The 13,570-nt window shown below is 33.1% G+C and overlaps 1 protein-coding gene across 1 annotated transcript in view; it reads left to right on the top strand.

The window, feature by feature from the left end:
* Positions 1-13,570, top strand: part of DPYD (dihydropyrimidine dehydrogenase) — a 743,206-nt gene that overhangs the window by 193,534 nt on the left and 536,102 nt on the right. Inside the window, exon 6 of the mRNA XM_037498291.2 lies at positions 8,624-8,820. Coding sequence (XP_037354188.1) covers positions 8,624-8,820 — 197 coding nt within the window. The remainder of the gene's footprint in view (positions 1-8,623; positions 8,821-13,570) is intronic.

Genomic DNA, 13,570 nt, shown 5'->3' with positions numbered 1-13,570 from the left:
AAACCAGAGCTATAAAGAAATGAAAAGTATAAGAGAGAATTAACAAACTGACTCCAAGGTACATATACCTGTGCAAGGAGTTCCTGAAGCAGAGAGATAAGAGTGATTGGTGATTGTCATAATGCGATTATAGTGGAGAATTTTCCAAAAGAAAGGTGTAAGTCCTTCACCTTGACACAGGGTTGTAATATTGTGAAAAATTGAGGATCACAAATGAATCAGAGCTCTCAGAAAAAAATAAAAGAGATTATTTCAAAATCAAATGACAATTAGAATGACCCCAGACTTCTCATAAGCATCAATGGATGTCGCAAGTCAAGAACACAGTATTTTTAAAAGATGAAAGAACTTTATTTCTCCTATAACAGTAAGGTCATTAATAAAGGTATTTCAGCATTTTAACTCTCAAGTGGGTTACTTCTTACTTGTTGCCCTACTGAGTTATCTTTTAGCATGAATGAAGGAAATCTGGAACAGTAAAGATATGCAAGAAATAGTAATGAGCAAAGGAATCAAAATGTGAGTATAAGTAATTAAATATTCACTGTAAAATAATAATAAAAACTCATTTCTTGGGCTTATAATATAGGTAAAGGTAAACTATATAGAATCTGACAAGGAAGTTGTTTGAGGTGGAGTTGGGGCTGTGCAGGTGGGTAGGCATGCTAAGGGCATTTAATGTTAGGAGAAGCTACACATGTAAAACTTGGGTATGTATTTTTAAAAATATAATACATTTGTGTTAAAAATTGAAAGACATTTGCAAAAATTATGGAAATAGAATTTGTAACCTCCATGCAGTCATTGGAGCAGAGAGGTGGCTGCAGAGTAAACTTAATCCAGTGAGACAGGAAAGGAACAGCAGCAAGAAAAAAAGCATGAGAGAGAAGCATAGAAAAAGCATGGTCAACTGGAACTACAAAATAGATAGTAAAAAGATGTCTAAATATATAATTAATCATGGTAAAATATATTTCATGAAGTTGCATATTAGAACATAAGTAACTCCTCTATGAATTAATAATAAATACTCCAGACATGTTGCAACTAAGAGAAGCAAATTTGTAGAATATTTACAAATAAGATGGTTGATAAAAGATGCAAATACTAAGAAATGCAAATACTTAAGAAAGTTAGTGTTATTAATTGTAACAAAAGTAGAATTTTAGGGAAAGGTAATAATGCAAATAAAGAGAAAAGTAAGAAATGAATAAAGTTGTAATGTTCATAGACATATATATTACAACATTGTCCATTTAAAATTATTACAGGTTTATTTGAGTTATTTTTATTGAAATGATTTAATAAATCTATAAATATTCCTGTATTCACCTAATACAGAGTTAGGCAACCTTTTCATTGAACATTTATCAAAATTAACCATGTACTAGTTTAGAAACAGTGGTCTATAGATATATCAATATTAATATACATATCTATCTATACTATAATTTTTCTTGCAGTGCATCTAAATTAGAAATCAAACATTTAAATATTGTATAAATGAAAACAATAGCAGCAACAAATTCATAGTTGAAAATTAAAAGGCACATTTATAATTAACTTATGGGTTAAAGTGGTCCTCACAATAGAAATTAAAAAACTTTAGACCAGAATGATGACAGCTTCCATTGACAATCTATGAGATGCAGCCATTTTTTACATGAAATATATGGTGATGCATCATGGGCGAAAGGTGGCAGGTTGTTAAAAAAAAAAAGGAATTTAATTAGTAAAAAAAATGTATTGTGTTAAGTGAGCATAATGGAAAAGCAAAAGATTATAAGCAGCTTTTATCAACTCAAGGAGATCAAAAAGAGTAAGTGAAAGGTGGCAGTTAATTTTAAAAATGTAAAATTGATATTAAAATAATAGGAAAATGATGAAATAAACTATAAAAAACTAAGATAATGATGATCCATGAAACTAAAAGCTGACTCTTTGGAAATAGTTTGACAGATGATTTTCTGGCATATTACATAACAACTAGTACATTCCAATTATTACTACCTTTTAAATATTGCACTTTTATTATCTTATTATTTTGCAATAAGTAGCATTTGCTTCATAGTTAATCATTACTACTGATTCTGGAAAAATCATATTAACACAGTACAGTCATCTTAAGCTTGTAGGACGGGGAAAATCTCTCTAGTCCTCCATGGCTCCATCACTCTCAGATGTCTCCATGTTCTCATTTGTCCCCAGTAAACTGTGGCTCGGATTGCTTGGCCCCTGGCAGCTTAAGCTCCAGATGCAGTATTGAGTACGTGTCTGAGTAACTAACTAGGTATAGGCAGTGTCTGTGCACTAAGGATATAGTGATGAACAAGATAGGAATGGTTCTAGCCCTCAGGGAGCATATTGCCTAGTAAGAGTGAAAGACAATTAAGCAAGCAAATTACAATAAAGTGCTGAGAGGGGATACTGAGACAGTTCTGTCGCTAGGAAACCTAATAGACAGCTTCCTAGGGGGAGAAGTTGAGAAAGTGAAATTTAAACTGGATCTTGAAAGGTGTTCATCTGTGCAGCAAAGTCAGGAGTGGGCGAGTAGTCAAGGCAGAGAACATAGCAAGAAGGATTCCTAAGGCAAAGGATTTCTTGTAGAGGTTGGTTTGGACATGCACTGGATTTTGGATTAGTACAGTTGCTCATTACCAAAATATAGACAGCTATGTTTTCAAATTGTATTTGGTTAATTTAAATCATTTAAATTCCTTTCAGCCTCAAATCCCAAATATAGTACAATCAAACTAAAATTAGGAATTCTAATGTAAGAATAATAACTTGGTTCTGTTGTCTGTAATGTAAGCAAGCACAACCAACTTTGAAGATTGTTAGGACTGGAGATGCAAATATTAAGCACCTAGGACAGCGTCTTATAAAGAGAAAATGTTAATTCCAGGAGGTTATCATTGATTCACTCAGTCTTCACAATACATTGCTGAAGTAATTATTACTGTCTTAATTTTAGAGCTGACATTTAGAGAGGTAAAGTCTTCTCCAAATAACACATGTCATCATTTTAAAATTTGACTCAGGTGTTACCCTTCTGGGTAAGTTTTCTTTCTCATGGTTTCTATGAGCACTGTGTGTAAAAATGAAAGCTACAAATGGCAGATTGCCTTTTAATATTTTTAATATTTTGTATATTTAAGATATATGACTACTCTCTTATCCATTTACTGCCTTACTCATATAGGTTTCTGGTGCATAGCGGGCACATAAAGTTATTTATTTGACTAAAGTGGAAATTGGATGTAACAAAATATTCTCATCTAAAATTACCATGCCAGAGTTGTCGCACAGTGATGTCTGTTTTAATAATAAGAAAATAATAAGGCACAATCTTTAAGAATTACAAATGTGTTAATAATTTTGATAGCTGAAAATGTGCCATCGTATGGAGTTTTCCTTATTGCTAATACATTGGAAACACATTCTCCACTTTTGGTGTCCCTTCTTTAATTGTTGTGAAGAAAACTGTCAGGTAGCCCAAGGATATTTCTTTCAAAGAATGAGGGCATGAATAGGATGTCCTCAGTATTTTCTTTGACTTCTTTTACAAAAGGAAGCAGGTTGCAAAGAAAATTACATAGAAGCATCTTTCAAAAGGCATGTAATTTGAGGTAACTTACTTTTGGATGCACAAATAGCACTCTTTCTCCATTCAAGCTTTCAAAATGTAGCCAGACCATCATACTGTTAATTAAGTAATTCAAAGAAACTGAAACTAGCAAAATGGAAACCAATGTAGTATTTTTATTAAGATTTCTCATACACCTACAGTCACAAGTAATAACTTTTTAAGAAATTACTAGAAATTATGTTTTAGTTTATAATGAAATTAAGTTAAATACTTGCAAAAAAATGGAGGATGTACACACAATGAACCACCCTTTAGAATTCAGTCTTTAATTAATGTAGATATTTTGAAATTTCCAAGACTTTTTTTCATTTTATAATTTCCTTGTAAAATATTTTGCTATTACTTGGTTAATGAAAACAAGAGTAATTGAGCAAAAATCATGGCTACAAGACATTTGTGTTTGTTTTTATTATGTGCCAATTTATAATGTAAGAAAGATTAAAATGAAAAAGGGTTACCTTCATACTAGAATTGGCAAATATGTGTGCATTGGCCATGCGTCATTGTTTTACAATTAGAGAGCACTATATAATGATTAGAAAATTATACTGTCTCTGTCTCCAGAATGTGAGGAGGCTTGGAAGAAAATCACATGTCCCCTCTCTGTGTCTCAATCATTCCATTTAAAAAAAAAATCACAATAATCTCTCCCTTGTCTCATAATAATATGAAACTTATGTAAGAATTGCCAGTAACGTCAATTTGGAGTGATGAAAGAAATTCACATTTCAGATAAGTGAAAGATCAGAAATCACAGAATTATTACACAAGGAAATCTATTTTAAAATTATCCTCAAGTAGAATATGCACTTAAATATAACCCTTTTTCCATATCACTGAGGAAGACTGTTTCCCTGGTCACTGTTTCTCAATTGTTGGACTATCCCTGGAGTTCAGAAATTTTGAAATTCATCAAAATCTTGTTGAATGCCTAGTATGTGAAAGAATTTTCCTCTGTTCTAGGATTACAGATGGGAGAACCCTCATATTAGTTCATGATCTCTAGGGACAGTGCGATTGTAGACTGCTAGTAAGTGGACAAAATTGTGTAAAGCACCAAGCCAAGTGCCTTGCAGATAGCCAGTGCTTAGTAACTCATATCTAAATATAATTTCAATGGAAGTAAACTTTGTAATAAGGTCCCAACCAGATCCTTTAGTGCTATAAGGCCTTGTTTGTGGTTTTCTATAAGACAATGTTTGTTTTAGTATGAGGCTTTGTAGATATTATATATTACTAATGAAAAATAAAATGATCTTAAAATAGTTGAAGGAAACATTTTATCTATTTACTCAAAAATAAAAATAAAATAATTAAAATTATTTATTTATTGATAGATTTTATTAACTTATTTCATTTGCATAGTTGCAATATGAAATTAATATTATTAATCCCACTTTATAGTTTGAGGAAACTGAGGCATAGGCAGATTAAGGACTTGTTTGATAATCATGTTTCATGAGAATGATAGAGGTGAAGATTGAATATCAAACAGTTTAATATTTACAGTGTCTAAAAACTAAAGTAACCCTTGTTTTTGTATGAATGAAACAAGACAAATACTTCATAATTCCTGTTTTATTTGGTTATTACAGTTTATCTTCACAATATAACAAAGTTTTCAGCCTGCAGAATTCTTAACCACTATATCAGATATGAGAAATAAATAATTCTTTGAGAGTATCATATGTATATATACCACATCTTCTTGATCCAGTCCAGATACACACTATGGGGTGGGGAAGGAGAGGAGGGATTAGGATCTAAATAAGGGGGGTGGGAATTGTATGGGGAATATAAACAAAATGAAAATGCATATATTGGGCAAAAATGAAAAATGATGTAAGAATTATATAAAATTAAAAAAAAGAGTATCATATGCTTCCTGTGTCTATAATTTGTTACAATGCAATGTTAATTTATAAATGCTGGTTGATTTTTAACTTGGGAAACTTTAGTTTTTAATTAGTTTGTAAAGCAAACAAAGAGTACTTAACTGAATAAGAAATTAGCATTTATTTAATCCCTAAGTGAAATTCGCTTTCTCTCCCCCATCACGTTAAATGCCTGTTTTAAATATCAACTTGTGAAAAAATCTTACTCTGAAAAGATATATCTCAAATACTTCCATATTAATGGATTCAATAAAATAGTTTATTAGTTTACAATTAGATTGGTTTCCCTTCAGATTGCTTAGAATAATAAAAGGTAAAATTTGTGCTGATTCAAAATTAATATAGGAGAAAATCTATTATACATCTGTAATTTGTAAATTCCAAAATTGGCCTGGAATCAGAAATGGTTATAATTCAAACCCTTCATTAATTATATATTCATCTCCTTCTATAGAAAAACACTAGAACTTCCTTTTTCTCCACATCCTCGCCAACATTTCTTGTTGCTACTTTTTTTAATATGTGCCATTCTCACTGGTGTAAGATGGTGTCTCATTGTAGTTTTGATTTGCATTTCCCTGATTACAAGTGATGTTGAACATTTTTTCATATGCCTGTTGACCATTTGCATTTCCTCTTTGGAGAAGTTTCTTTTTAGCTCTTCTGCCCATTTTTTGACTGGATTATTTTCTTTGTTTTTGTGAGTCTCATCAGCTCTTTGTAGGTTTTTGTTATCAGTCCTTTATCATTAGTGTTGTGTGCAAAAATTTTCTCCCAGTTGGTGGGGTTTCTCTTTGTTTTGGTTATTGCCTCTTTTGGGAGTGCAAACTGGTCCAACCAATATGGAAAGCTGTGTGGAGATTCCTCAACCTACTAAAAATAGAGCTTCCATATAATCCAGCAATTCCACTCCTAGGTATTTACCCAAAAGGCACAGAAACGTTAATTCCAAAGAGCACGTGCACCCCTATGTTTATAACAGCACTATTTATAATAGCTAAGCTTTGGAAACAACCCAAATGCCCAAAAATAGATGACTAGATCAAGAAGATGTGGTATACATATGCACAATGGAATATTACTCATGCAATTTGCAGCAACATGGGTGGAGCTGGAAGGGATCATGCTCAGCGAAATAAGCCAGAAAGAAAAAGAAAAATACCGGATGGTCTCACTCATAGCAGGAATCTGGAAAACCTAAATAAGGGACCAGGAAAAAGAATAACCATAAGAAAGAAAAATCAAAATCAACAAACAACTATGTACCAGAGACACACTATGGGGGGGGTGGGGAAAAGAGGGATGGGGGTCAAAATAAGAGGGTTGCAAATGAATGGGGAATATAAAAATAAAAAAAACACTAGAACTTAAAAAAAAAAATCAAAGATGGTGTGTGCCCTTAAAGCTCTCCTGACCCAAGGGAAGAAAAACACAGATAAATCAGGAAAATATGATTAAGCATTAGGAGAAAAATTACAAAATGTTATAGGAACATTTATGAGTACCATGTAGCTCAGTCTAAGTTGGGCCTTTTAACAGTTTCTGACAATCCCTTCTTTTAACCTTCAAATTATATCATTTATCTCCCTTAAATATTTTGAATGGTAGACTGTATTAAGTGGAATAAATCAAGATTGTGGGAGGATTTCAAGAAAACATCAAATTTGTATTAAATACAAATAAGTTCTTAAATATTATAGTTTATCCTAAATATGAATTTACTCATCAGCAACTTCTATTGCTAGTCAAGTTTTTATAATAGGATAGTAGTAAGAAGATTGATTTATTTTCTCTCTCTAAATTTTGAAGTTGCAATTTTATATTTATAGATTGATAATTTTAAATCTTGTAGATTGGCCTTTTTAAATCTAGTGGATTGGCCTTTTTATTTTTTTAAATGTTACCAATGTACCCTGCTTTGAAGTCTAATATTTCTGATACTGACATATATATACAAATTTTCTTGTGGCTCATATTTATGTAATATCACTTTTTCCATAGTATAGCTTTACTTTACACCTTTCTTCATATGTTTAAGGTGTATGCATATATAAAATAATTTTGGCACTCTAATTAGAGTTCTAATCCACTTAAATTTAATGTAATTACTCATATGTATTTATATTCATCATGTTGCTATTTGTTTTCTCATTTCTACCCCAAATATTCATATTACTTTTCTCTCACTTATTTCTTTTGTATCAATAACACTCCTGGGTATCTACCTAAAGAATGCAGAAACAATAATTTGAAGAAAAATGTGCATTTCTGTGTCCATAGTAGCGCTAATGAATAACTATAAGAATGTGAAAATCAAAATCAGCAAAAAACTATGAACCAGAGACACTTTTTGGGGGGTGGGGGGCGGGAGGGGAGGGATTGGCGTCAGAATGGGGGGGTTGCAATTGTATGGGGAATATAAAAATAAAATTTATTATTAAAAAAAAAAGAATAGCCATGCTGTAGAAACAACCTAAGTGCCCAATGGCCATTAAGTGGAAGAAGAAGATGTGGCATATAAACATACTGGAACACTGCTCAGCTATAAGAAAGATGAACTTTTGCAATTTACAATAACATGGGTATAACTGGAGGAGTTTATGCTAAGCAAAATAAGGCAGAAGGAGAAAGACAAACACCAGATGGTTTAACTTATATGTGGAATATAGAGAAACAAAACAAAGGGTCAGACAAAACCAAACCAAAAACAACGCTAGGAATATGACTGTAAAATTGAATACCAGAGGAGGAGGGGTTAGGAAAGCTCAGAGAGGAGGGTACCAAAATGAACTGTAGTGGAGGACTCTGGGTGCCTTGGTAGTAGGTGTGGTGTAGTAACATATACCTATGAAGTGGTATGAACTTTTACCTCTAAATCATAAGCAATCTTGTAAGCCAGTGTTACTTGAATAAAATGAGAACAGGATGAAACATGTTAAAGTTACCAAATTTAAAAAGCAGTGTTACATTACTAATATTAAAGAGTGAGATAATGAATTTGAGTAGTTTTTCAAAAATATGCGTAAGGAAGTTAATGTTAGTTTAAAAATTTTAACCATGGCAATTGATTTCTCCATAGGTGTTTAAAGCAATGAATATCCCACAAATCAGAAATCCGTCTCTGCCACCCCCGGAGAAAATGACTGAAGCCTATTCTGCAAAGATTGCTCTTTTTGGGGCTGGCCCTGCAAGTATAAGTTGTGCTTCCTTTTTGGCTCGATTGGGCTACTCTGACATCACCATATTTGAAAAACAAGAATATGCTGGTGGTTTAAGGTATGCCTGGTTTCATGTTTCATACTGATTTCATATGTTTATAGTGTAAAAAATGAGGGAGAAAACAATTACAAATATTGTTGATGCATAATCGTATATGAACTCTACTCTCACAGATGGTATTTTAAATGTTCTTTTACCAAATGCTCAAAATTTAATTTCATTATTTTATATTTGCAGTTGGATTTAGCAATTTTCACTTAAAAATTTCTGTCAAGTACTTTGCGTTTAACAGAAATCTCAGTAAGATATTTAATGAATAGCAGAACCAATGATGTGAAAACTTACTTCATCCCTCTGAGTCTTGATTAGTGGAGATATATCCAAAAATTATGGAAATTAGAGATAGTGAAACATGGTTCCATAGGATATTAGATGACTCATCTGCTCACTTATTTTCAGTTTACAATCTCAATATTTGATTTGATTACAGTTATGTCAGAGCCTACTCAAAATGTTCCATTTTAATATACACATTTGAAGTTTTTATCATTTAAGCTTCTTATTATTTTTTGATATTAATCTGAATCATTTTTGTAAATCAGGTTTCAGTCACATAGGATTTTATTTCCTGGAATATTCATACATTGCAATGGAAAATATTCACTTTGTGTCAGACACTTTCAGATATTCATATAAAATTTAGAAAATGAATGAGATTTGCTGTATTTAAAATCAAGGAATTCTATTGTGGACTTGTTCTACTTGAGTATAAAGAAATATAAAAAAATGTATTATAAGTAGTAAGTGGATATTGCTTAAAACATTTGATACAAAAAAATGAAAACAATTATGAGTGGTAAGTTAATAGTATCATTGTGATTTCCCCTAAATTTGTCATTTTTAAGAAAAATGATAGATTTTTCTTAAATCTTAAGTGTTATATGAAAGATAACACCTTGGCATTTCTATTGTTGTAGTTAGTATTAAAATCTTGATAGCTAATGAACTACTCTTTAAGTCACAATTGTATCGCATTTAATAGCCCCAGAGGATAAATTTAATCAAGCTGTAACTGAAAGTTTTGCTTATTTAAGTTTTATACCACCTGTAAATATGTGTCAAAAATCATAACGACTAATAAAATCCCCATTGAGATGGCTATAAAGCATAACTGAGAAAAAAATAGCCTGATTGTTAAGAAATTGTCATTATTTTTATGTATTGACTTTTTAACCACTCTGAGTTTTAAGGGATAACATACTTTATAAATTTTATTTCTTAGAAAGTAAAATACCTAATGTGTTAGCTTGCTGGAATGATTTAGATTTTTTTAATTGCACTTTACCATAGTTTTATAAATTAGGAAAAACATAATTTATTAGTAACATGTGTGTAAGCATTATACACTTACATGCATTAACAAACACCTGAGCTAATTTAAAAATTATAAACTTAATTGCTGTGTGCCCAGTAGACTCTGAAAAATCTTTTTGCCCCTTAATTGAATTTTCACAAAGATCTTAAATCGTTGTTTGTAAATTATTCTGCATTGGCTGATTTGGTAGAAGATTATGATGGCTGTTAGCATTTCTCTTTTTTTTTTAGTACAATCTTTAATGGGGCTTTCTACTATTTGGTATGTTTTCTTAATGATTTACTCAAATAGTTCAAATTCTGAGTAGACATTTCTAAGTTATATATATTGGCATTAAAATTGTGTTTATATATAATTCTTGAACATTTTGTAATGGAAGTTTCCCTTGGATTAATGACCAAACATGTATGATTTTTTAAAAATTATCTTTTATTCATTTTATTTCCTTTGCCTTTGATCCTTTTGTTTTATTGGGTACAACATGAAATATCTAATCAGTTTCATTTGGATCATCCCTTGGTAGAGGCATTATGTGTCACTGTTACAGGATTATAAAAACTGACACTGAAATTTAGCTAGAATTACAATCACAACACTTTCCTGTTAATTTATTTTCTCACTTACAGATGCCTCTCATTCTCTTGTATCTTCAAAGTGGCTAAAAAGATTAAATTAGCTTTGTATTTGAAATCAATTGCTTAAAGAGGTGATGTCAAGTTTTATCTTTCCTTCTTCTTCGCACCCAAACAGATTGTTTTATCCCTGGTGTATTAGTATCACAACCACTTTTTAAAAACCTCTAGAGTTGGTGAAAGATATACAGGATTTAATCCCTATTGTATTAAACACAATCAATTGATTAGTTTTGATTCTGCAACAAATTTATAAAATAATCAGTAACTTTGCTTTCCTCCAACTGTATCTTGTTTTAAGTCATGAGTTTAAAAGGGATTAATATATACAAATGATGATATTTTAGTTATGTAGGCTAGTCTGGGAAATGGCATCCTTTGCATTAACTATTTCAAAGGTTATAATGATTTCATTATCCCTATTGTATTTAATATTGATTAAAAATGAAGAGAAATGATATCTAGTTAATATACTTAAAGCAATAGAAAAAATTTGGGGAAAATTTGTGATACAATACAAATTTAAAGCATGTGCTGTATTATAATAACCAGAAGCAAAACTGTTAAAATATGAGATTTGTGTTTTTTTAAAAAAATACCTATTTAAACAACATCCATTTTTTTTCATTCCATGAATCAAGGAGTCATTTTTGACTCTAAGTCTTATTATTTAAGAAATAGCTTTCATAAAGTTAGGATTGCCATAGTGATTCCTCTGATGGATCTGAGTGAAGTCAGTTAAAAACCACTGGAAAGAATTCACTATTCTAGTTGTCATTTGAGAACATTCATGATTCTTAGGTATACATCAAAATATCAATATTATCAGGAGTTTTGAGGAAGTGAATTTTAACCCACATGGATGATTTCAAAGGGTTCGAGACTTAAGTAGAGAAAGTAACCATAGATGTGGTGGAAATGAACTAGAATGATAAGTAGACCCTGAATGATTTCAAAGGAATGGCTGCCCCTTAATTGAATTTTCGTGATGAAACTTGAACAGATGAAGAGTTACTAGTTGTCATGAACAAAGGAAGTAGATTCTTGAGATGGAATCTATTCCAGGTGAGGAGGCTATGAACATTATGGGAACAAATGGTGACAAAAAATTTAGAATATTACATAAACTTATTTGTTAAAGCAGAAGGGTTTGAAATTAACTCCAATTTTGAAAGAAGTTCTTTTGCGCGCAGAGTATCACCAAACTGCATCACATGCAACAGAGAAATCTTTCATGAAAGGTAGCTTCAGTTGATGCAGCAAACTTCATTGTCATATGTTAAGAAATTGCTGGGCCTTCCTGGTGGCACAAGGGGTTAAGACACAGCACTATGAAGCTATCCACAGCCACTCCAGCATGAGTTCAATCCCTGGCCCGGGAGGTGGCCCACATGGTGCAGCATACCTCTCCTGACTCGCCCACTGCTCCCCTCAGCAGTGCATTTCAGTCTATCTGCCTGTTCTGTTCCCCACTCTGTCTCTCGTGAATCCTCTCACCCTCCCACACCTCTGGCCTGTACCCCAGTTCTTGTAGGCATAAATAAATAAATCTTAAAAAAAAAAAGAAATTGCCACTGCCACTTGTAGAGTAAGTGATTTAAACAGGCTTTTTACAACACTAGCCTCTGTGGCTATCACCTGTGGCCTTGATGGTGTTAATGTAGAAGGTGCATGGGTGTGGGACACACATGCCTGATTATGGACACCTGTAACATAGGTGTGCAGGCATGTGTAAGTGTGCACACCTGAGCATAGAGGTCAGTGCTGTAAGGGCAGCATCACTCAGAGATTGATGGCTGCTAGAGGACTGCTACAAGAGGGCAAGCGGTGTGACGATAGAAAAGGTGAGACCACAAGACAATGCAGAGAGTGCCCAGGGAAAGATTTAAGATTTGTGGGGGGCTGGGAGGCTCAGTTGCCTGCCTGCTTGCCTGCCTACTGTTCTGAAACCATCCCAGGCTGGGTTGGTTCACCATCGGTTCAGGCAATTTAAAAGAGAAACTTGGAGCCCTTGGCATCATCCCCACAATTTTTTTAATAGTATGCAGGGGAAACAGGCCATCAGGGAGACAGCAACTTGGGCACTTCTGGGAATCTCTATACACTCTTTCCTCTGAGATTTCTCTCACAGCCATCGCTCCTCCTCTGGTAACCAGTCTCTGCAGGTTTCCATCTTAGAGTGTTGCAGCCCTTATAGCCTCAGCCTCCAGGCTCTGGTGTGCCCATTTACGCATGTCCATGCCATACTCCAGGTGTCACCAATCAGGCATGATGCTCCGAACCCCCACTCCCAAGTGTCTCCTGCATTAGCACAATCAAGGCCACAGGTGATAGGCATAGAGGTCAGCAGTATAAAAGCCAGACAAATCATCATTTACCCTTCTCCCACTGCTGGCCATGCCTGCTTCCTCGCATGCCAGCCTCCCTGTGTGGTGTTCCTGTGTACCTGGTTCCCTGAGAAAGCATTAAAGCCTGTAAAATACACTGGGGGTTCAGGGACTCTCCTTTATCTGTTTGCTCCAATTGCTAGTGAACCTACCTTGTGCTTGCTGGCACACCACCACCCCAATCTTCAGCAACCACCATCCTGATCAATTAGAAATCATCAACATTGAGGCAAGAGCCTCCACCAGGAAAATTATTGACTCCCTGAAGACTCAGCTGATGATTAGCATTTTTTAAATATAAGGTATTTTTGAATTACAGAATTAATGTTTTAGGCAAATTGGTATTGCTTACTTAATAGACTACAGTATGGTATAAACATAATGATTATGTTCAATGTAAAAACAAAATATTA

This window comes from Talpa occidentalis, unplaced genomic scaffold (assembly GCF_014898055.3).
Source record: "Talpa occidentalis isolate TD23 unplaced genomic scaffold, MPIMG_talOcc4v2.1 talOcc4.9, whole genome shotgun sequence".
Taxonomy (NCBI): Eukaryota; Metazoa; Chordata; class Mammalia; order Eulipotyphla; family Talpidae; genus Talpa; species Talpa occidentalis.
This window is presented reverse-complemented; position numbering and strand designations above follow the sequence as displayed.